This window comes from Anolis carolinensis, chromosome 5, assembly GCF_035594765.1.
Source record: "Anolis carolinensis isolate JA03-04 chromosome 5, rAnoCar3.1.pri, whole genome shotgun sequence".
Lineage (NCBI taxonomy): Eukaryota > Metazoa > Chordata > Lepidosauria > Squamata > Dactyloidae > Anolis > Anolis carolinensis.
In genome coordinates, this window is record NC_085845.1 from 4,144,395 (window position 1) to 4,169,765 (window position 25,371).

Here is a 25,371-nt window from a genome sequence, read left to right on the forward strand (position 1 = left end):
TCTTGGCCTTGGAAGGGGAATGTGGCTACTTGCAGGCTCAAGCTGAACAAAGCGAGCGTCGAAGGCAGGCGAGAGGAGTCTCAATGGCCCAGTTTGGTTCTGCTCCCACTTTGATGTTAATGTGAAAAAGGCAGAGCCTGGTCCAGAGGGCAATGCTATTGAAGTATGTGTTTTGCTCCAAATCTAGGCCTGCGACAGGTCTATGCAACAAAGGTCCCATCTGATGGTTACAAGGAGGGACGATGGGGTCACAGGCGAGGAGATCCATTTGCATGAGATGCCGATGGCTTGCTTTCTTTAACTTGACTCTAGCAACTGGTTGCAATTGCAGAGCTGAAGCGCTGAAATACCAGGGAGGGAGTCAACAGCACTCCATAACCTTACTGCTTTAAACTTTGCGTATTGGGGGGGGGGGGGGCAGGCTGTAGAGTATAAGTATGCCGTTTGACCACCTTGTGGTTATGGGATCCCTGGGGATTTGTCCCCACCTTGTTCCTCCCATGTCTGATTAGAAAATGGCAGGAGCTTTTCCCTATCAAATCTCCTTAACGGCAAAGATCAGCTCCTGAGGATAAAACGCATTTGGCCTCGTGCCAGTCGGCCTGAGCTGCTTGCTGTAGTTTTAAAAGACCCAGGAAGGGAAGGGGCAGCCTCTTTCAAACTCCGCCACAAACCCCACGGCACCTTTGCTTCAGGAGAGAAGAGCAGCCAAAGCCTTTTTATTTGTGCGATGCTGTGACAGCCAAGCAGCCGGAATGGCAATAAATAAACAAGAACAGGGAAGCAAAAGCAGAGAGCACCAAGGTCCGTGTCCTTTCTTCTCCTACTCCGTCATGGCTGTGATCACGGCGCGGGTGAAGTCATGGGAGGTGGAATAGCCGCCCATGTCGGGGGTCCGTACCTGCAAAAAAGGCGGGGAGGATTAACGTGACAGTCAAGGTGGAATACCATATATTGAAACACTTGTATAGTTTATATTCTTTATTAAAACTTAAAATGGTTAAAATGAATCTTGATTCTTCTGTGTTGTGCCCAAAGCAGAGCCAGGATTCAAGATGCTTTGTGTAGCTAAATGGAATGACTGGCGAGAGGGACTGGGCCAGAAGCTGATGGCAACATACTGAGAAGCCCAGAGCCAGCTTATCTCTCATTCCCAAAAGATAATTGAATAAATCTGTGCCCACCATCACCCCGTCTGGATTTGAAGAAGTTTAAGGGTTGAAATGGGATAAAGTTAACCATTGTGATCTTACAATGCTGGACTAAGTTTCAAAGTCAAAAAACTGCAATGGCTACTGGGGGCTGGAAACAGCTTTGTGCAGAGCAGGCATGGGCACACTCCCTCCAGGTGTTTTGGACTTCAACTCCCACAATTCCTAATAACCAGTAGTGAGGCTCCCCTTTGAAGAGCACCGAGGAGCCCTGCAGAAGTGGCCACAAGCCCAAGCTCAGCTCCCGGTTCACAGCTTTGCAATTGGCCACTCCACACGTTGGGGTTAGCTTGGTTGACCTATGGTACAACAACCCATCTCACAGTTGAACACAACAATCCACATGTTGCCTAGTTGCGACTCACCAACCGGAGAGGGAGACACCGACTGGGGGGTCCTTGTGGGGCTCTTCAGTCTCCTTGGGTTGCCAGTCTTGAGAATGTGGGTCTCATAGGCCAGCTGGGCTGCCTGACCTTTGACTCCTGGTCAGTTGAATGCTAAAGGAGCCACAACAGAGCTCCCCAAGCTGGCTTCCATTGTGACCTTAGGCTTCAAGAAACTGGAATTCTCCCCTTTCTGGCTTCTTTGGGTAGAACTGGATTCTAGGATTCTTTTCTCGAGTATTTTCGGAAGTCCAATGACATACTGTCCACCTGTGGGCTGCATCCTTATACTTGTTGACACCCCAGTTGTAGGTGAGGCAACATGGCATACTGGTTTAAGCATTGAAAGGCTCCAGGAGACCAGAGCCTGGCCATAGAAAGCCACTGGGTGACTGAGCAAGAACCATTCTCTTAGCTTCAGAGGAAGGCAGTGGGGCACTCGAGAGGGTTGCCATAAGTCAGAAACAACGTGAAAGCATGTAAGAAGAATAGGGCAAGGGATCTGTTCCTTTTGGCGAGCCCAGGAAGATTAATCTTTCATTATTTTTTCATTTTATTCAGGCAGGCTTTTCATGTTTGTATATTTGTGGATTTTAAATTGTATTGAAATGCTTTTAATGTAAGCCAGTGGGGCTTCTTGTGAAGAGAAAAAGGGGGGTATAAATAAACATAACAACACTATGTAACATGATTTTTGTTCCTGGGTTATAAATGTCATTTACTAATTGGTTCTATCATAAAAACACGGAAAAACATTTTTTGGGACATCCTGCAGCACGTTTTGCTATTGTTTTTCAGTGAATATCAGTCTCAACCAATTCAACATAGTTTGTGGCAGCCACAAAAATGAAGTTTCTGGAGTAGAACAACTACTTTCAATTAAATAAAAATAACCCTTTCAAACCAGGAACATATTTTTTATATTTTGTTATACAGTGCAATTCATTTTTAAACTAATTTACTGAACGTAAAGAAAGTTTCCATCTGCTCAAAGTACAACCCTACACATGCCTATTCAGAACTAAGTCTTTCTGAATTCTTTGGGATTGTTGGGCGTCTTTCAGATGTTTCTGCCTATTGTGGGCACTAAGGGGAATCTTACCTTTGAATTTCCTTGGCAATACTAGTTCAGAAGAGGTTTGCCATGGCCTTCCTTTGAGCCTGAGAGTGGGATTTTCCCAAGGTCGCCCAGTGGGCTTTCAGACCTAGTGGTAATTCCAACTGTGGTCCCCAGCATCCCAGGCCAACACTCAAACCACATCATTACAGCCCTCAACATAATACAAACAGCCAAATGAGCACAGCTCTGTAGCCTACGCTAGCAAAGGCCAGCATTCACTTTGCTACTTTTTCAGATAACCTACAATTTTTTAAAAGTATCAGTCTCCTATATACATTTGAAAAGTTTACAGGTGTATGCCATTGAGCCTCATATCCATCAGTTAATTAGGCCAAAAGAGGCCATCGTTTCTGACTTGTTTCTTCCAGTTTATAGCACAAGTATGCATCAGCCCACTTCTCATTTATACCGCCTTCCCCTTAAAAACGGCACTCAAGGCTGCTGCTTCATTGCAAGCAAAATACCTCATCTTTGCTCCACTTTTAGCCTCTCTGTGCAGATCAGTCCAAAGCTGACCCACCTTTGATGAAGGGGAGGGATGATGGTGATGATGATGATGATGGAGGAGGATGCTTCTGGCAAGACAGCTGCAATGGGAGCATGCAGAAGGTGCCTCACAGGCCAAGCTTTGCACTGAACCTGGTGTCATGGAGCAGAGCCAGGCCAAGGAAATGTTCTGGAGGTCACATGCAGCAATGGTAGGGCCAGGCCTTGCCCCATTGCCTGACCAATTCAAGCCAACGCAAATATAAAATAACAGCGGATTTGACCCATCTACAGCCTCTTCTCTGTGCTCCGGAGCAGAGAAAACAGCAGACCCAGGGAGCTTAATCTTTTTTAAAAAAAAATTACTGTATATACTCGAGTATAAGCCTAGTTTTTTAGCCCATTTTTAGGGCTGAAAAAGCTCCCCTCGGCTTATACTTGAGTGAGGGTCCTAGCTGGCTTATGTTCAGGTCGACTTATACTTGAGTATATAGGTATTCAGAGTTGGACAGTCTTATCTTATTAAAGACTTACTATTTTAAATTGCAGTTTTATATAAATTTTCAAAAACATTTAACCTACTGATGCCTCAAATAATGCAATGTTATTAATATCTATTTTTATTTTTGAATTTGACCCGTAGCTGCTGCATTTCCCACCCTCGTCTTATACTCGAGTCAATAAGTTTTTCTAGTTTTTGTGGTAAAACTAGGTGCCTCAGCTTATATTCGGGTCGGCTTATACTTGAGTATATACAGTACATTTTATTCCTTTTTAACTTGAAGTTTGATTTGTTTTCATATGGTGAATAATTGTATAATAATTGTAAACAAGTTCCACTTTGCCCAGCTCATTTTGTTTTTATTGCTGTGTTTTTCATGTGTTTTATAATGATTGTGTTTTTTAATGCCTTTTAAATTTATTTGTGTTTTTGTAAAACTGTATACTGTATGCTGGTTTTATATCTGTAAGCCACCCCAAGTCCTTCTGGGGAGATGGTGGCGGGGTACAAAAATAAAATAATAATAATAATAATAATTATTATTATTATTATTTTGACGTTCACTGCTTGGGTGCTTTTAATTGCACCGCTTGTAAATGGTGAGCCACTTTTGAGTCCCAATTTTAGGGGGAAAGTGGGCTACAAATAATAACAATAATAATAGTTTTTAGTACAGTAGAGACTCACTTATCCAACGTAAACGGGCCAGCAGAATGTTGGATAAGCGAATATGTTGAATAATATGGAGGGATTAAGAAAAGGTCTATTAAATATCATATTAGGTTATGATTTTACAAATTAAGCACCAAAACATCATGTTATACAACAAATTTGACAGAAAAAGTAGTTCAATATGCAATAACACTACTTAGTAATTACTGTATTTATGAATTTAGTACCAAAATAATATATAGTAATAAAACTTTATTTGTATTCTGCCCTATCTCCCCAAGGGGACAAAACATCGCAATGTATTGAAAACATTGACTACAAAAACATTTGACTGCTAAAAGGCAGACTGCGTTGGATAATCCAGAATGTTGGAGAAGCGAATGTGGGATAAGTGAACCTCTACTGTATGTACATCTATATATATAAAAGGGTAATGAAATTTCGGCCTAGGACAAAACAACAAAACTACACATCCCAGAAACACTAAACTTGGCAGCACAACCCCTCATCCATGCCTCTACGCTCATACAACAAAAAGAAAAGAAAAATTAAGTCCTAATTAGAAGGAGAGGAATAATGGTTTTTAGCCAATTGCTGCCAGTTAGAAGGCTAAGCTCCACCCACTTGGTCTCCTAGCAACCCACACAGTCCAGGGGACAGGCAGAGTTAGGCCGAAGTTAGGACTCTTCCACACTGCCTATAAAATACAGATTATCAGAATTTAACTGGATTATATGGCAGTGCAGACTCAAGGCCCTTCCACACAGCTATATAACCCATTTATCATCTTATATTATCTGCTTTGCACTGGATTATCTTGACTCCACACTGCCATATAATCCACTTCAGTGTGCATTTTATACAGCTGTGTAGAAGGGACCTCATATAATCCAGTTCTAAGCAGATAATATAAGATACTTTATTTCCCATACCTTTGTGGCCGGGCACAGCTAGTTTTGGATATTGGTTTGTTTTGCCTTATTTACTCGGATCTAATGTTCACCTATTTTGGTTAAATTACCTTGCAAAAATTAGGGTGCGCATTAGATTCGCGTTATACAGCAATCTTAGTCCAGAGGAAAAAGGGGAAGCTGCTTCAGGAGTAGGTGGAGATCCTATTTAAAGGATATGATCTGTAATTTCCGTGGCTCAATGCTATGGCATCCTGGGATTTGTAGTCTGGTGAAGCACCTGCATTCTTTGGCAGAGAAGGCTCAAGGGCTTGTGAAACTGCAGGCTTCATGACTCCATAGCATTGAACCAAGGCAGTTAAAGTGGATTCATTCTATAGCTGGCATGGGCAAACTTGGTCCCTCCAGATGTTTTGGACTTCAACTCCCAGCATTCCTCACAGCCTCAGGCCCTTTCCTTTTGCCCCTCAGCCGCTTAAGCGGCTGAGGGGCAAAAGGAAGGGGCCTGAGGCTGTGAGGAATGCTGGGAGTTGAAGTCCAAAACATCTGGAGGGACCAAGTTTGCCCTTCCCTCGTCAATAGCATAGATGTTTCTTATTTTTAAAAAATGTGTAATTTTATAATGCATTTCCTTACTTGAGCATAGATGTGGTATGATTCTCTTGTCAAGAAAATTATTTAATAATAATAATAAATATAATAATATTACACATTTATTCATTATTATTAGCACAGCGCATGACTCTGTGGAATTGTCCAGCATTCCCTTCCCACAGACCAAGCCCTTCCCTCCCCACTCAGACATAATTTAATACATTCTGGGCTTCCAGGACCAGGTGAAGATGAATGACTGACTCTTAAAGTCCTTTGCCATGATTGGCTCCTCCATCCTCCACTATTCAGACCCTCCCAAACGTTCTCTCTGACCAGCCTTTGTTTCGTAAGGTTCGCTTCAGGGCACAGGGCTGTAAGACCCTTGATTCTGTGAAGTATTTGAACGGCTGCACAAACTCCGCTTGATCTGTTATGAAATCTCCAAAACCCACCACAAGAACCCTCTCTAGAGTGGCTTTCCCCACAGTCTTCCTGGCACTTCCAAAAAGCAAGTCCTCCAGGGCAAAGGAAGCCTTCCGCTGGCAGTTCGGAGCTCAGTGCTGCCAAAAATCTGGGCCTAAAATGGCTTCGGCTTTGTGTTTTGCCTTCTCTGGCAATGCACTCTCATTAAGGGCAGGGACGGAAGGGGGAGATCATGGCCAAGAGGATGCTTAGGCCAAGCTCTGTGCCAGAAAGGAAGGAAACGAGGGGAACAGGGCAGTTGAGGGCGTGTGCTGGGAGTGTGAAGTCTGTGAGTGTGAAGCCCTAGATGCCATAGTGGGGGTGCAGGTGGTCAATGACAGACTTGACGAAGTCGGAGGTGGTAGAGTACCCGCCCATGTCCTGGGTCCGCACCTAGAGTCCGACACAGGGAAGAGGGAGAAAAGGCGCCGGTGAGCAGTGTTGGGAAATCATCCTGGACTACTCAAGTCCAAATGTAGTTAGATAGATGATTGAGTTAGATTGAGGGAATCCTTTCCCTGTTTCCAAAGCATGCCTAGACAGGCTTTACTGTGTTTCACTCTATCCTGTTTACGTCACATCCCTTACTTTGAAGTTAGTAGAAATGTGAATCTTTAGGAACACTAACTTCCTATTGGTCAGAATGTCTTTTATGGCCCCAATAAACTGGACCATGAGGTTGGAACCATTTTGGTTCTCTCTTCTCCCTTTGTTCTTCTAGCTAACAAGCATCTCGCCATCTCTTCTGGCAAGATGTAACTATTTAGATGTTTGTTATTTTGCCTTTCTTATTTTCCCTTAGAAACCAGTCTAGAGTAGACTAGACAGCTCCCAAGCCTTTCTATCTACAATGGAGTTCTTTTTACCTAAATAAATACTTTTTTGAACTTTTACTGAGACTCTGCAGTCCATTGCAATCCTAAATAGACAAAGGCTTCTCTTTGCTCACCCCGTGTAAGTAACTGTTGCATTTGAAAGCTTTGCTTTTGCTATTCTGCTGATTTTGGTGGAATCTCCCCCAGAGAGGGTTAAATTGAGTCTAACCGCTCAGAGATTACCACAACAAGCAGAGGGACCAGAGGAGGACAATGGCAGGTGTGGGGGGAGAGGCTGGCTGGCTAGAGAGAGAGACAAAGCAGCAATGCCAGAGAGACAGAGGCGCCCAGCAGACTGTGCAAGAGGAGGGTGAAATATCTGCATCCCCAAAAGGCAAATAAGAATCCCAGTGGACTCATTGATCAGCCAGCTGCAGAAGGCCCCATCTTGGTTTGCAACGAGCTTTCCCACAATCCCTTCTCTCCCTCAAACCCCCCATGGAAGACCCCACCAAGCAAGAGCAGAGGAAACAAGCAACAAGAGGAAAAATGGAGCAGAAGCAAAGCCAGGAGAGAGAGAGAGAGAGAGAGAGAGAGAGAGAGAGAGAGAGAGAGAGAGAGAGAGAGAAAGGCAGCTCAAAAGACTCACCTTGCCGACCTTGATCACCTTCCTCACTGCATCGGAGATCATGGACGAGTGATATTCCAGGCTGGAGGGAGAAGGGAAGACGTGGGGGTGTGATTATTTATTTATTGCATTTATATACAGTAGAGTCTCACTTATCCAACACTCACTTATCCAACGTTCTGGATTATCCAACGCATTTTTGTAGTCAATGTTTTCAAAACATCGTGATATTTTGTTGCTAAATTCATAAATACAGTAATTACTACATAGCATTACTGCGTATTGAACTACTTTTTCTGTCAAATTTATTGTATAATATGATGTTTTGGTGCTTAATTTGTACAATCATAACCTAAATTTGATGTTTAATAGGTTTTTCCTTAATCCCTCCTTATTATCCAACATATTCACGTATCCAACGTTCTGCCGGCCCATTTATGTTGGATAAGTGAGACTCTACTGTACCACTTTTCTCACCCCTGGAGGGACTCAAAGCGGTTCACAGCAAATAAATTGCAAACTTTCAATGCATTAAGGTAAAGGTTTTCCCCTGACGTTAAATCCAGTCATGTCTGACTCTAGGGGTTGGTGCTCATCTCCATTTCTAAGCCAAAGAGCCGGCGTTATCCATAGACACCTCCAAGGTCATGTGGCTGGCATGACGGCATGGAGCGCCGTTACCTTCCCGCCGGAGCGGTACCTATTAATCTACTCACATTAGCATGTTTTCAAACTGCTAGGTTGGCAGAAGCTGGAGCAACAGCGGGAGCTCACTCCGCTCCCGGGATTTGAACCTGGGACCTTTTGGTTGAGAGTTCAGCAGCTCAGTGCTTTAACACACTTCGCCATTGTTACATACAATAAAAGCAGTATTATCACACCTACAAAACAATAACATAGGACTATAAATTAAACAATTAAAACTATAAACCATCAAATATAAACATGTTATGCAATATTTACATAAAGTTCATGACGAAGGTTTCGGAATTAGGTATTGTCAATATGCTAACCGCAGGTTATCTTTACTACTGACTCAGGAAAAATGCTGCAATAGTATTTGGGAATAGTAAAAAAAGACTGGGTGAAATTCAATCGTGACATACCAGAGGCACTGTTGTAGATCACTTGTCTATCCACAAAGGTAAACATTTGGGAGATTAATGTTATTCTTCACTGACTTCATGAAGTCAGTGAATGCAGTCAGTCCAAGCATACCATTAAATTATGTGAATCATCAAAGTAACGACACAAATGCTATCAGCTGAAATTGGCGTTTCCTGAAATCTTTCTTCTAAGGGAAGTCTGCTCACATCTAAGCCAGTGTTACTCAAAAAGCTGGAACATGGAGAGATGCCAGTCTGTAAGCCCTTGGCTGCCAGTCTCCAGTACAGAAAGGAACAGATAATTACACTGTATCCGTATATGCTGCTGGCCTATAGACATTGGGGGGGGGGGGATTCCGAACCCCCCACAGCCTGGGCCAGGCCTGCACATCCCTGGCCCTCCAGGTGTTTTGGACTTCAGCTCCCAGCATTCCTAACCACTGGAGAAGCTGATTGGGGCTTTTGGGAATTGGAGGCCTTGCCTAGATCTTCATGGGCACAACAACCCTGCAAGATCAACCTGGGAGCTATAGAATCATAGAGTTGGAAGAGACCTCTAGGCTATCCAGTCCACCCCCTGCCAAATAGCAAACCCATTTCAAATCTTGGACTCCCTTCTCACACCCGCTTCTTCCCCCATCTATGCCACTCAACATGGCACCAGACCCATCTGTTGGGTGTCAGGGAACCTACTTGAGATGCCGCAGCATGTTGGCAGAGGAGAGCAGCATGGCAGTGGGGTTGGCGATGTTCCTCCCCACGGCCTGGGCAAAGGGGTGGCGGGCACCCTAGAAAGTGCAGAGGGAAAAACCATCAGTCCTCTCTTCTAAAGCCCTCAAAGAGAAGGCAGCCAATTACTGCCTCAGGGAGGGAAGGAGGGAGGAGGGCCCTGCCTGGTCTCTCACCATCTCAAAGACAGCATATTCGGCGCTGTAGCTCTCCCCAGGGACCACGCCAGCTCCTCCAACGAGGCCGGCTGCCAGGTTGTCGATGATGTTGCCATACAGGTTGGGCATGACCAGGACGTCAAACTGGTAGGGGTTTTGCACCAGCTGGAAGAGACCGAAAGAGAAGGGGTGCCGAAATCAAGGTGGGTCGAGCCAGACTTGGCTGAAATCCATCCCAATCCCAAGGCACTTCCTGAGGAGCCAGCAGCACGCAGGCCAAGTCAACTCAGAACAAAACATTTTGCAACTTGACTAAAAGACTACATTTTTTAAATTTTTTAAATAATAATGTTGCTAGTTCAGTTCTAATTTAACTCTTGTGAGTATGTATTTGCAACTGTTTCCTGAAATCTGCTAGGGAGAAGGAAGAGATAGATGGATGGTTACAGATAACACAAGTAAAAGGAGGAGCAAGCCAAGATCTGCACCAGGCCAAAATAGACCCTCTGACCCAGGCATGGGCAAACTTTGGCCTTCTGGGTGTTTTGGACTTCAACTCCCACAATTCCTAACAGCCTACTAGGCTGTTAGGAATTGTGAGAGTTGAAGTCCAAAACACCAGAATGGTCAAATTTTGCCCATGCCTGCTCTGACCCATCGTCCTGCACCCCTTGCTGCCACCCAGAATCCCAAGGGGAACCCATTCCTCAAGGCAACCCCAACAGCCCCTTTCTGTTCATCTTCTACAGAATCCCATACTTAAAAGCATTCCATCTCTAGTGCTGGCTACAATCCAGATGAGGCCTGCACAACCTGTGGCCTTCCCAAGAGTTTGGGACTGCAACTCCCAGGAGGCTCAGCCAGCTTGTCCAGTAACAACAACAACAACAACAACAACAACAACTTTATTATATCCCACCACCATCTCCCCGAAGAGATTCAGGTGGCTTATAAGGAGGACAAGCGCAACAACAAAGAAGTTAGCCATATAAAAACACATTTAAAAACATAATAAACACATGATACTATTTCAACTTAAGAACAGTAAAGTATAAAGAAATCAAAACAAACCTCAATAACCAGAACCAGGAATATGGTGGGCAAATCAGAAATTTAGAAAGACTTAACTAAGAATTCCGTGAACTGAAGTCTAAGACAACCTGATCTAGAACCACCCTGACACTGCTGTTTTCTCACAGTGCGTTGACTTCTGTTTTTATTTATTCCATTTAGTCCCAAGGCAAAAGGCTGAGGCCACACGGGCCATGTTATTAAAGTAAATGCACTTTCTCCCAGAATAGTAGCTGTCCCTCCCTCTCTGTGGGCCGGCTTGACCTGGCTGACCCAATGCTGCCCTGCTGAGCATCTTATCCGCTTTGCTTTAGGACCTTATTTCCTTATGAGGCACGGCCGGGCTCACTGACCTGCATGCAGCAGTTGTCTATGATCATGGTGTCGAATTTGATCTTGGGGTACAATTCTGACACCTCCTCACAGCAGCGTAGGAAAAGCCCATCGCCCAGCTTCCTGGAAGGGAGGAAAACACACACAACCAGTCAATAATAATAATAATAAAACTTTATTTATACCCTGCCACCATCTCCCCAACGGGGACTCGCTACAGTTCAGCAGGACCCATCTTCTGGCGGCCTTATCTGGGCCAGAGAAAGAAGTTGTGGTTTAATGACCCACTTGCTGTTGGGGTGGTGGTGGTGTTGGACCATTCATCAGTGAGAGAACAAGGCTAGGCTAAAAGGGGTGGGCACATGAACTATGCGGTTCATGTATTTGGGGTTTGCATCACCCCGGTTCCTCTACTCACATGATGTTGGCTTTATGGACAGCTGTGACCTTGGAGCGCCCCGTCTTGGTGGCAAAATCAAAGGCAAACTTGGCAATGCGCTGGGATTTGGCCCGAGTGATGATCTTCAGGCACTCAATGACCCCCTTTGCACTCTGAACGGGGGAAAAGGAGGAGGGGTGGTGTGAATGGTAGCCCAGTAAACAGCTCTGCTCAGCAAACATCAAAGCTGTCTTCATCAAAAAGGAGGCACCAAGGCCTCACTTGGCTCCTCCACTCCCTGAATTTGCTGTCTTAGAGCCCGCGTCTGAGAGTCTTCTTGATTTTCTCCTCCCTCCACAACCCTTTCTGTTTGATATCATTTCATTAGATTCCAAGAAGAGATGGTCTAGCTCAATAAGTGATCACAGTAAGTTGTTCTTGGAGCTGTTGTGGGTGAAAAGCAGGATACATTGGAAAATGCTGCCCACCAGATCGCCCCCAACCCCCTGGTATTCTTCTAGACATGGAGGTTCCAGTCCCACAGGATAACTGCTCTGGGTCCTCCTCCTCTGGCTTGCTCTTTGGATATTAATGTAAGGTACGGCCAGACCCTGCTGATGTCCTACAGAGAAGTACGTTCTCCCAGGTGGACATTTCAGTCCAATGGGGAATGTCCACATTCAGATCAAGGTGGTGGAACTGAGATTGTGGCGTCTTTGCACACAAATGGGCACTGAGTATTAGACTGTACATTCAATTGTTCGCTTGGTGTAGCACCATTAAAGCATAACTCTGCCTGAGAAGATGTATGCTGACTATTCCCATTTTACATTCAGGAGACCAGAGTGGACAGAAGCACGGAATGGGGCACCCCCATAGCCAAATTAAATATTCTCTGAAACCCTCTCAAAATAGCAGCTAGACATGCATTACATAGGTTGCACTTGCCATCATGGGGGCTACAGAGGAAAATACAAGTATTTGGGGAGTGTGTGTGTGTGTCTATGAATGCAAAGTAGTATTTGTGTCTGTTTTTGGTAGTCTTCAGGAAGCCAGAAGAGGGATCCAGGGAATTCAAGCAGCAGTTCAGCCATACTCTGATGTAGACTTACAATAAAATAATAATAATATAATAATATAATGCACCATAGCATACGGAGAGGAGGAGGACTAACATAACTGCCACTTCATAGCAGCTATAGTCTAAGTGAAACTAGAACAAGGACTGAACATTTTCAGCACCTTGGTCACTTAAATTGGTCCAGGTATACATTATTGCTTGTTCTGTGCAATAATGTTTTTACTGACTGTCATGTTTAAATGTATTGTTTTTCTAATGTGGAATTTTTATTATAATGTGTATGTTATTGCCATTTTATACTTTTGATATTCATGATGAAATCGTAGCATTGAATGTTGACAGTTTATATGTATGTTAACTGCCCTGAGTCCCTATGGGGAGAGAGAGCGGTCTAGAAATAAAATTATTATCATTATTATTAGTAGTAGTAGCAGTAGTGTAGACTTACAACCCATGTTGTCACCCCCAGTCTGAAAATGCTTGTTAGAAATGTCTTTCTGACTCACACAATGACACTCCCTTGCCCAATCCAACGGCCTGGCCTGACTGCAGAATCTGACGAAGGGCTATTTTCCAGACTACCCCTGCCTTATAAGGCTGAATCTACACTGGCATATAATGCTGTTTAAGAATGCAGTTTAATTGCATTGAACTGCATTCTATGGCAGTGTAAGATCATATAATCCAGTTCAATTCACTTGTATTATTTGGCAGTGTAGATCCAGCCTGAACTAGGGAAGGGAGCAATTCCTAGGCACATGGGGAAAAAGCGCCAGAGCCCACCTCATGCTCCAGGGAGCTGTACTCCCCCTCGGTCTGCTCCCGGATGATCACCAGGTTCAAGTTGTTGTGCCGGGTTTTGTAGCCGGGGAGACTGTTCACATGGACCACGTTGGCAAAGAGGTCTAGTTTGCGTCTGCAAGAGGAGGAATTCAAGCTATGCTTACGGTCTTCCCTATAGACCACCCTTCGCCTATAAATGCTGCCCTGATTCAGCTGCTGATGCTTCTGATAGGGAATCAACACCCAGGGGTGGGGTGATGTTTGCTCAATCTGTTGCAAGTACACACATCTCCTCCAAGTCAAAAACTGCACCAATATAAAGTGTTTCCTTTGCATATGCTTCAAATTATGTTGAGTCCAGGGAAAAATTGATGTTAGGGGTGTATGGCTATTGCTACGCCTCTTTGGAAAGTCATTTGTAGACTCACCTATTCTGTAAAATTACATTTCTGTACTATGGAATTTAACCTTTTTGGATCCTTACATCCCAATGATAGAAAGATAAATATTCACCATCTTACTGATTTGATTATTAGTAACTATGTGCTTTAGCAACACCAACATCAAGAAAAAAATATTGTTCAAAATAGCTTTCTAAATACAGTACAGGGTGTTTGAAAAAAAACTCCCTATTCACCATTTAATTTCAATAGTGAATAGGGAGCTCTTTTTCAAACACCATGTACTTCCCATCGCCTCTTCGCAATGGAGGCACTGTTCACCTGTTGCCATTAACATAGGAGCTGTGATTGAACCCAAACTGCCTACAGAAATTAAGGATTCTGTTCAAGGGGGACTGCAACCTACCTGAGCCTCATGTCATAGGAGGCCAGTTCCCCTTTGTACTCCATCGGGGTGTGGATCTTCCCTGAAAGGACATGAGAAATGTGACAGAACGGCTCCAAGTCCTACGTGGGGTGGGTGTGCCTCGGGTTTGAGGGAAGGTGGCTAGGCCCCAAGATGGCAGGGCTCCCCTCCCCTCAGTCTGGCTGGCCCTGTCTGTACCTATGAGGGCAACTTTGCTCTTCTTCATGGACTCAAAAACTTTGTCCAGGATCTCCTCCGAGGCCATGTTCTGCACCTCACTCAGGTGATGTTCGTCAAACTGGACTGGGACGCCAGCAACCTGCAGAGAATCCAGTTAAAGGCTTAGAGCAGGGGTCCCCAAACTAAGGCCCGGGGGCCGGATGCGGCCCATCGAAGCCATTTATCCGGCCCCCACGGCACAAGGGCAAAAGGAGGTTGGGCTAAATGACCCAAGGGGTCTCTTCTTCTCTTCTAACCCTCATTATTATTATTATTATTATTATTATTATTATTATTATTATTATTATTAACATTGAGGCTGGGTGGCCATCTGTCAGGGATGCTTTGCTTGTGCTTTTGGTGCACAAAGGCAGAAGGGGATTGGACTAAATGGCCCAAGGGGTCTCTTCCAACCCTCTTTTTTATTATTATTATTATTATTATTATTATTAACATTGAGGCTGGGTGGCTATCTGTCAGGGGTGCTTTGTTTGTGCTTTTGGTGCACAAAGGCAGAAGGGGATTGGACTCAATGGCCCAAGGGGTCTCTTCCAACCCTCTTTATTATTATTATTATTATTATTATTATTATTATTATTATTATCATCATCATCATCATCATCATCATCATCATCGAGGCTGGGTGGCCATCTGTCAGGGGAGCTTTGCTTGTGCTTTCAGTGCACAAAGGCAGAAGGGGATTGGACTCAATGGCCCAAAGGGTCTCTTCCAACCCTCTTTTTTATTGTTGTTGTTGTTGTTGTTATTATTATTATTGCTCAGTGGCCAGCTATAGTCCGGCCCTCCAACAGTATGAAGGATCGTGAACTGGCCCCCTGTTTAAAAAGTTTGGGGACCCCTGGCTTAGAGCCTGGACTATCTGGAAGGGCTTGAAGGAAATCCTTCTCTTTCATTTACGTGTGTGTGTGTTTGGGGGGGGGGGGTTCACTGGCTTGTCCTTATGCGCAAATAGTCAGTCTTTTAAGGGACAAACACTGGTGTGAAAGAGACAGTGCCTTGGGATATAATAATAATAATAATAATAATAATAATAATACTTTATTCTTATATCCCGCCCCATCTCCCCAAGGGGACTCGGGGGAGCTTACAAAGGGACCATGCCCAAACAATATAAAAATACAACAGTAAAAACAAATCCAGACACAGCAATAAATACATCGAAAAAAAGCATACAACAACAACAATTTAAAAACAATTAAAACATGTTCAATGCCCTGTAGCAGTATAGTTGGTACTTCAATCTTCAGACTAAGGGTATGGAATAAGGTTAACAAGGTGCAATGTATATACCCAAAAGGCTGCATTTCCCAAACCAGCCCAATGCATCTTGACTAAGAAAATATTTGCATGGCTTTGTTTTTTAAAAAGTCTGTTAAAATAAAAGGGAGCAAGATATACACATCAATAATTACAAGCAACTCACAACTCAAGGAGAATCATAGGGCTCTCCCACACAGCCATATAACCCAGAATATCAAGGCAGATAATCCACAATATCTGCTTTGAACTGGGTTATCTGAATCCATCCTGCCATATAATCCAGTTCAATGTGGATTTTATACAGCTGTGTGGAAGGGGCCTAGAATCGTAGAATAATAAAGTTGGAAGAAACCACATGGGCCATCTAGTCCAACCCTCTGCCATGCAGGAAAAGCATAATCAAAGTACCCCTGACAGATGGCCAAGAACTCTATATGCGGGTGATATGCAGTTGAAGTTGATGAGGCTTATCATGAAGAAGCAATATCCTAAATGTGACTAGGGCCCCTTCTACACTGCCATATAGTCCATCAGATAATCCACATTATTTGCTTTGAACTGGATTATATGAGTCTACACTGCCATATATTCCAGTTCAAAGCAGATAATCTGGTTTTTATCTGGCAGTGTAGATGGGGCCTAGGTTTCATGCATGTGAAGCAGGATTCTCTGTGCTTACAGAATCTGTGCTTGAAGATCAACCAGCAGTACTTCCAGAAAAGTATGAGTGGTGTCCCAGGGACTAGTCCTCATTGGAACAAATCCACAGAATTCACTGATGAAGGGGGAACCAACACAGAGATAAATACCACTGATTCGGTGTCTCTACTCTAGTCAGAATTAGCACCTGAATTTAGGCTTGAGCCCCCAAAGTAGGTTTCAAATCAGTGTTTGGCTAACTGGTGAGACTTTTGATACATCCTGAGATGCAGGAAATTTTCACACTACACAATTATAGTGTTATGGTTGCACTTCAACTGCCATGGCAATTGAATTCTGGGATATGGCATTTAGGGAGGAGTTATTTAGGCGTCTCCACCAGAGAGCAGCTCTACTTCCTCTGACAAAACTACATACTGCAGGATTAGTTAGGACATTGTCATGGCAACTGAAGTGGGATCATAGCAGTGCAAAGGGGTTCCTGTGCTTCTCTCTCTCCCATGGGGTTCCAGCACCTCCTGAGTTTCCCTTCAGGATAAAGACCAGGAGTTCGTACCAACCCCCATCCTCCTGCTGACACAGTATGCACCACCCTCAGAGGCCAGAGAGAGGCCTTGCAGATGCACTCACCTTGAACACCTCCTTGACTGAGTGCATGAGCTCTGGGCCCACCCCATCCCCGGGGATCATGGTCACGGGGAACACCCCCTCTGCCTTTGGGCTCTCTGCCTGGAAAAGAACACAGCAGCACACCCATCACAAAGCAGCAAGTTCAGCTCCAGACTTTTTCATTCTCTTCACACCATTCTATAGAGGGGTTGTTTTAAAAAGTTAGGCCAGGGAAAACAATGGGTTTTATATAAGGTGAAGGGCTAGGTAGGAAAGGTGAGACAGAAGGAACGCAATCAGTTTCAAAACTCCTTGTCTTTCCCTTCTCGCTTTCTTTCCACATTTCCAGAAACTCACAGACCACTACGACAGGCCATTTGTCCATCTCAGCCACTGTAGCATGCTCTGACCAGCAGCAGGAGCCCCACTGAACCCCAAGCAGGGAAAAGCCTTCCCTCTCCCCAGCTGTCTGCATGATCCTTATAAATGGAGAGACAGTAACTGTGAACCCAAGATGCTCTGTATGGCTTCTGCTGACTGGGCTTTGGTTCCTTCCATCATTTACCCAACAAGTGACAAAAAGAATCCTATCTTTTCTCATTTTCAAATTAAGATGACGGATTGAGTTTAAATTTCTTTCCAATCAAGGAAAGATAAGCAGATCTTCAAGGACAGCAGATACCATACTGATTCTTGTAAAGGAGCTCTATTACTTCTATTTCACTAAGGTCACAGAAAAGCTTGTCTGGTTAAGTTCGAAGGTTGAATGAAAAGTAATGCCTCCACCTTCGTAACCCAACAGGTGGCAGTCCTGGTCTGCGGCAGGTCCTGGCTTGTTCAGTAGACTCTGTAGTTCCATTTGGCAGGAAGCCTTAGAATTGAACGGTTGTGTTGTTAAAGTGTGAAGTACTGGGCTGTGGCGCAGGCTGGAAAGCAAGCCAGCTGCAACAAATCAACAAATCACTCTGACCAAGAGGTCATGAGTTCAAGGCCAGCCCGGTGCCTGCGTCTTATCTCTGTCTCTGTTCTATGTCATGGCATTGAATGTTTGCCTTTATGTGTGCAATGTGATCTGCCCTGAGTCCCCTTCGGGGTGAGAAGGGCAGAATATAAATGCTGTAAACAAATAAATAAGTATGGAACCCTGTGCAGATAGTCGGTCAATGCGACTTAAGCAACGTGCAGTCATTGAATTCTTGACAGCAGAAGGTGTCACCCCAAAGGAGATTCATCAGAGAATGCCAGCTGTTTATGGAGATTGTGTTGAAGTGAGTACTGTGCATCGTTGGGCGAGTAAGTTTAAAGATATTGAGGTGGGAATATCTGACTTGCGTGACAAACAAAGCAACCACCGAGTTTCACTCAGAGAGAAATTTCAAGCATAATCGGCATTTCACAATATTATTGCTTTGCTTGGCTATTGGAAGATCTGTGCACGATGGGTCCTGTGAGACGCCGGTTGCGGAAACAGAGTGTCGACTTCTTCCGTGACGGCCTCAGAAAACTCGTTCATCGTTGGCAGAAATGTATCCAATTGTCTGGTGACTATGTGGAAAAGTGAATAGTGGTCATTAAAGAGCACATACTATGTGCTCTTTAACTGGATTATTTCTCCATTGATTTATTAAAATATTCCCATCCAAACCCAAGTAACAAAGGTGAAGGTATTACTTTTCATTCAACCCTCGCATTTCAGAGCTATCTAGAATGGCAGATCTATGATATAAGGGGATCAGAAATATGGTAAAACACCTGTATCCACAGGGTATCTTTCCCTGGACAAATTCCAGTCATTTGAAGCCACAGATACAAGCATTACATGATCTCACTTATGGTTCTTCCATATCACTAAGTCACACTGGGGGACTTAGTGGTTCCTAAAAAGATATCCTCTGTGTGAGCTTGCTATGTCCTCCAGTGTAATACTGTACAGGAGAATTATACCACAGAATTGCCTGGGGGGTCTAGAAAAGTTCTAGAGACACTATTTTTTAACCTGGGTGCAGGTAAGAGAAAACACAAGTAGAGGTTTTGCAGTTACAAGGGTATTACTATAAATGGAAATAGGGAAATGCTGCGCTAGAGACGAATGTAACATCTCTATATATCTGAGAGTTGCAGGGGAACATAGAATCACAGAGTTGGAAGAAACCCCAAGGGCCAACCCCCTTCCATGCAGAAGGACACCATCAAAGATGGCCATCCAGCCTTTGCTTAAAAGCATCCAAAAGAAGTGACATCTTACCTGGGCTTGCTTCTGCAGGACAGCAGCTGAAGTGCCAAGGCCTCTCCATACTCCACAGCTCTGGGATTGCAATAGACACTGCAAAGGAACAGAGGGACAGAAATGGATGTCTCCACCAGCTCCTGAAATACCAAGAACGTCAGGATCCTATTCTTAGTCCCCATCATGCTCTCTCTGGTTCTGCCATGTGCTTTTGTCATGTATAAGCACACTGGTTACTGTGGCTATGTTAAATATGTTTGATGTTTTACTCTATTCTCATAGATATTCAGCTTTAACTATGTCAAGAAAAGTTCTTGACTAATTTCAAGAAAGACCAGGGCTCATTCATCATTTTCCTACAGCAAAGATGGGGACAAACTTTATGGTCTCCAAAGGAAGTCACCCTTTTCCTCTGGATACCTTCCAGCTTAAGAGTCAATATCTCTCTTGAACTGTGGTGCCCAGAATTGAACACAGTATTCCAGGTAATAAGGTCTGACAAGGGCACCATGACTTCCCTTGATCTAGACACTGGACTCCTTTTGATGTAGCCCTTACTCCCATTAGCTTTTTTAGCTGCTGCATCACACTCTTGGCTCATGTTCAGCTTGTTGTCCACTAAGACTCCAAGATCTTTTTCACATGGACTATTATCGAGCCAGGCATCACCCCTACTTTATCTTTGCATTTCATTCTTTCTGCCGAAGTGTAGTATCTTACATTTGTAAGCCAGCTCCACTGGCTTCCGACAAGTTTCCGGGCTCAATTAAAGGTTATTAGGTTATTACCTGTAAAGTCCTATATGCCTTGGGTCCAACCTATCTTCATGACCGCATCTCCTTCTGCAAACCAGCGTGGGATCTGAGATCAACAGCGGAGGCCCTTCTCTTGATCCCACCACCATCTCAAGCACAGTTGGTGGGGATGAGAAAGAGGGCCTTCTCTGTGGTGGCTCCCCTGCTTTAACATACCCTCCCAAAAGATATTAGATTAGCCCCCCACCCTTCAATCCTTCTGTTCCAGCCTGAAAACATGGGTGTTCAAACAGGCTTTTGAGTAGGCTGAATGGGCCTACATGAAGTTGACACTTGGCACTTTGTGAATCGATGGCAGTTAGTTTTATCTACTAATGTTTTAAAATTGTATTATTTTGATTTTACATTATATGTGTTGACCGGGGCTGTTGTTATAATTTTATGTGACTCGTTTTATACTTCTATACTGTTTTTTACTTGCTGTATGTTATTTGTGCACCCTGGAGTGACTTTGTAAGCCACTCCGAGTCCCTTCGGGGAGATGGTGGTGAGATACAAAAGCTTATTACTATTACAGTAGAGTCTCACTTATCCAAGCCTCGCTTATCCAAGCTTCTGGATAATCCAAGCCATTTTTGTAGTCAATGTTTTCAATATGTCGTGATATTTTGGTGCTAAATTCGTAAATACAGTAATTACAACATAACATTACTATGTATTGAACTACTTTTTCTATCAAATTTGTTGTATAACATGATGTTTTGGTGCTTAATTTGTAAAATTATAACCTAATTTGATGTTTAATAGGCTTTTCCTTAATCCCTCCTTATTATCCAAGATATTCGCTTATCCAAGCTTCTGCCGGCCCATTCAGCTTGGATAAATGAGACTCTACTGTATTATTGTTATTGTCCTGGTTGAAATTCATTTTTTTTATTTTGGCAAATCAGATCTTTAATCTGTTGAGGTCATTTTGAATTCTGATCCTATTCTCTAGAGTATTAGCTCTCCCTTCTCATTTAGTATCATTTGCAAACTGCATAAGCATGCCCTCTAAACCTTCCTCTAAGTCAGGCCTGGGCCAACTTCAGCCATCCCTCCAGGTGTTTTGGGTTTCAACTCCCACAAACACAAACACTAAAGAGTTCTGGCCCAGCTTACCTGTCCGAACGTATCTCTCTTTATCACCCACCCCGGAGGTTAAGATCATCGGCAGAGGCCCTGCTTTCGATCCCACCACTCTTGCAAGCTTGATTGGTGGGAACGAGACAGGGCATTCTCAGTGGTGGCCCCTAGCCCGTGGAACGCCTTCCCTAATGAAATCAGAATAGCCCCCTCCATCCTGTCTTTTAGGGGGGAAAAAAACTTAAGACATGGTTACGGGACCAAGCATTTGAGCAGTAACTATAGCAGTGCAATAATTGAGAACTTCTAAAGTGACTGACTAATGGACCTATCCTGGACTACGATTTGGAACTTGTGTGACTTTAATTGTTGTTTTAATTAATTTATGTTTTAATGTTTGGCTTTAATTTTAATTGTTACTTTTGGAATCGTATGTTGGGCATCGAATTGTTGCTGGTTGTGAGGCCCCTGAGTCCCCTTCGGGGTGAGAAGGATGGGATACAAGTATGGGAAATAAATAAATAACAGCAGACTGGTTGAATGGTGATTATTCATGGTGCTTAAAGCAAAAAGAACCTAACTGCCAGGAGTGTCTGTTCCCTACAAGTATTCTGCCAAGGAAGAGGAGTGGTGGTTCTCATGAAGCCCTTCCCGTCGCACGTCAGGAGGGGCAATGCCAGCTAACTTGTAGAGTTTATCAACAGGTGTAGGTTTAAGGCATCCTGTGATTATTCTACATGTTTCGTTCAGTGCTATGCCCACCTGCTTTGCACGGGCAGACTTGTGCCAGACAGGACAGGTGTACTCAGCAGTTGAGTCAGACAAGGCCAGGGTTGATGTTCTTGTTAATTGTGGGTCTGCATCCCATGCGCTGCCAGTAAGTTTCCGCAGGATGTTGTTGCGTGCAGCTACTTTGTGCTTGGTGTTCATGCAGTGTTTCCTATATGTTAGTGTTCAATCTAAGGTGACACCAAGGTATTTAGCAACAGCAAGAGTGTCCCCCTGGGCAGCTAAACCAGGCAATTCTAACTGGATGCCCCCCCCCCATGAGGGTCTTCCTCCAGGGGCAAACCAAGAATGGGCAACTTTCTATTCAATAATTGTTCTCACTCTTTCGATGAATTCTATTTCTATATAAAGGTAAAGGTTTTCCCCTGACGTTAAGTCCAGTCGTGTCCAACTCTGGGGGTTGGTGCTCATCTCTATTTCTAAGCCAAAAAGCCGGTGTTGTCCATAGACATCTCCATTTATTTATTACATCACTTCTACACCGCCCTTCTCACCCATCAAGGGACTCAGGGCGGCTTACAATATAAACATACACATTAAAAACAGTTGTCATCAAATTAAAAAATCCATCAAGATTAAAAATTACAATAAAATTAAGAATATACATTAAAATATACATAATTATATATTTAAATATACAATTAAGGCGCTTTTATGTTCATGTGGGGTCTGTCAGTAGGTCATATATTCTTATCTCATTTTTGCTGCTACTCATGCTCAAATGCCTGGTCCCATAACCACGTTTTTGTCCTCTTTCGGAAAGACAGGAGGGAGGGAGCCTGCCTGTCTTCAATGGGGAGGGTGTTCCATAGGCGGGGAGCCACTACTGAAAAAGCCGTGTCTCTCGTCCCCGCCAGACGCACCTGTGAGGCTGACGGGACCGCGAACAGGGCCTCATCTGATGATCTTAAGCTTCGAGGTGGGTCGTAGCGGGAGACACGTTCAGACAGATACGTGTCTCCATGGTCATGACTGGCATGACTGCATGGAGCGCCGTTACCTTCCCACTGGAACGGTATGTATTGATCCACTCACATTTACATGTTTTTGAACTGCTAGGTTGGCAGGAGCTGGGGCTAACAGTGGGCCCTTATTCCGCTCCCGAGATTTGAACCTGGGACCTTTTGGCCCACAAGTTCAGCAGCTCAGCGCGTTAACACACTGTGCCACCAGGGCCCCCCCTTTATTTCTATATATATTAATAAAAATAATTTTTTAAAAAAGAATGGGCAACTTGGAAGTCCCTGGACAGACTGAGAAGCGGAGTGGGCAGATCAAAAGACAACCTGGCAAGGTGGCACTACCTGGAGGAATCCTCCACCTTGTGTGACTGTGGAGCTGAACAAACAACTCCGCATATGTATGCTTGCCCACAATGCCCTGCCTCATGCACGGAGGAGGGGTTGTTTAAAGCTACGGACAATGCGGTCGCTGCTGCCCACTTTTGGTCTAAAAGTATTTAGCTGCTTGTGATTTCCTGTATTTCATCACTTTTAAATTTATTTATTATGCAGTGCTTTGACACGAAAATAAATAAATAAATAACTCTGCCAATGATCAGTGTGTACTGGTCAGACATAGGCCAACTTCTGCCTTCCCTCCAGGTGTTTTAGACTCCCAACTCCCACAATTCCTAACAGCCGGGGAGCTGAAGTCCGAAACACCTGGAGGGAGGGCCGAGGTTGGTCCATGCCCGACCTAAGTCTATATATATAAAAGGGTAATGAAATTTCGGCCTAGGACAAAACATTCTGGAGCAGAATGAAGAAGGCGGGGCCAAGAAGACATCTTTCCACCATGTCTCCTGTATCAATTTAATGATATAATGATATATAATAATATTATACTATACTAATATTATAATACATTGTATATACATGTAATATTAATAATAATATTATGACATAATACAATGTAATAATAATTATAATTCACTATTTTAATTGTATATTTATATTACATGCAATATTACTAATAATATTGCAATATAGTCGTATAATATAACGTATTGTACGCATTTATACAGTACTTGTAAACCGCCCTGAGTCCCCTTCGGGGTGAGAAGGGTGGGATATAAATGTCGCTAATAAATAAATAAATTAATAAAGATGTTGAGCACTGAGAGGCCACGAACTGAACCCGACTTTGGAACTCGCTCCCCAGGGATATCAGGCAGACCCCCACCCTCCTCTCCTTCCGGAAGAGCCTGAAAACCTGGCTCTTCCAAAAGGCCTTCGATGATCAATCGTTGTAGGTTCGATTTATCTGCCTACTTAACAATAGATCCACCAGTTATGCCTTCTCAGTATTATATTAGTACTTTATTGACTATGTTAGCTGTGAATCTACCTCTCCCTGACTCTGAAATATTCTGCACTTTGGCCCAGATCCGTGTATTCATCTCCTGTTTTTAACATTTTATTTTGTACTAGCTTTGCCACGCCACGCGTTGCTGTGGCTTATGGGAATCCTTTGTTGGCCAGGTGGAATAGCAGTGAATAGCCTTGCAGTCTCAAAGCCTGGCTGTTTTCTGGAGTAGCTGGAGCTTTTTGTTGTATGAGCGTAGAGGCATGGATGAGGGGTTGTGCTGCCAAGTTTAGTGTTTCTGGGATGTGTGGTTTTGTTGTTTTGTCCTAGGCCGAAATTTCATTACCCTTTTATATATATAGATGCTGACCTTGTTTTATTGTCTTGCTATCGTTATTATATTGTTGTGTTTGGGCATGGCCCCATGTAAGCCGCCCCGAGTCCCTTTGGGGAGATGGAGCGGGGTATAATAATAAAGTTGTTGTTATTATTATTATTATTATTATTATTATTATTATTATTATTAACCCTGCGGCACCCCTGACGACGTGTGCCTTCTAATGCTCCTGCCTTAATGGCCTATGGCCTCCACCCCTCTTTCCCCTTCAGGCCCTCACAGGGTGACCCATCTTCTCAGCCTCGCGGGCCTCTCTACGCCCAGCCCCAAGCAGCGAAGGCCCAGCAGAGCGCAGGCCACACTGAGCGAGGCCTCGGGTGAGCCCGGAGCCTCCTGCCTGCCCGACAACCCTTTCCTTCAGCCACTCACCGCTGCAGCTGTACGGACACCCATGAGAGCCGCCATCTTGGAATCCCAGAATGCCACCCGCGCGGGCAGGGCTTCTGCATCACCTTGGACTCGCTTCGCCCCGCCCCTCCGAGGGAGGGAGGGAGGGAGGGAGCCGGAACTATAGAGAACTTCCGGTTGGAGTGTCTGGCCTGGCTCTTGTGCTCCCTCTCTATGGCCGAACCTTCCCTGTTGCTATTGCGATTTTCTTCTTGGGTTATCAATGTCATTTCCTAATTGGTTCTATCATAAAAACATGGAGAAAGTTTTTTAAATTGGGCTGCTGTGAGTTTTCCGGGCTGTCTAGCCATGTTCCAGAAGCATCCTCTCCTGACGTTTCACCCACATCTATAACAGGCCTCCTCAGAGGTTGTGAGGTCTGTT

At 44.1% G+C, this 25,371-nt stretch overlaps 1 protein-coding gene across 2 annotated transcripts; it reads right to left on the reverse strand.

Annotated features, from left to right (window-relative positions):
• Window positions 1–699: 699 nt before the first annotated feature.
• Window positions 700–25,096, reverse strand: idh3b (isocitrate dehydrogenase (NAD(+)) 3 non-catalytic subunit beta). Of its 2 annotated transcripts, none has more exons than XM_008121618.2 (12): window positions 24,970–25,096; window positions 19,246–19,323; window positions 17,022–17,120; window positions 14,430–14,550; window positions 14,232–14,292; window positions 13,425–13,557; window positions 11,600–11,733; window positions 11,202–11,304; window positions 9,796–9,942; window positions 9,584–9,678; window positions 7,806–7,866; window positions 700–6,734 (listed from the first exon to the last, which is right to left on the reverse strand). In XM_008121618.2, exons 1-12 carry the CDS (start codon window positions 25,003–25,005, stop codon window positions 6,645–6,647), a joined length of 1,158 nt encoding a protein of 385 aa, XP_008119825.1. In that variant the 5' UTR covers window positions 25,006–25,096; the 3' UTR covers window positions 700–6,644. The 2 variants fall into 2 exon arrangements, with proteins under 2 accessions (XP_008119825.1, XP_016853265.1); XM_016997776.2 differs by having other exon boundaries at window positions 700–901; window positions 24,970–25,095.
• Window positions 25,097–25,371: the final 275 nt, after the last annotated feature.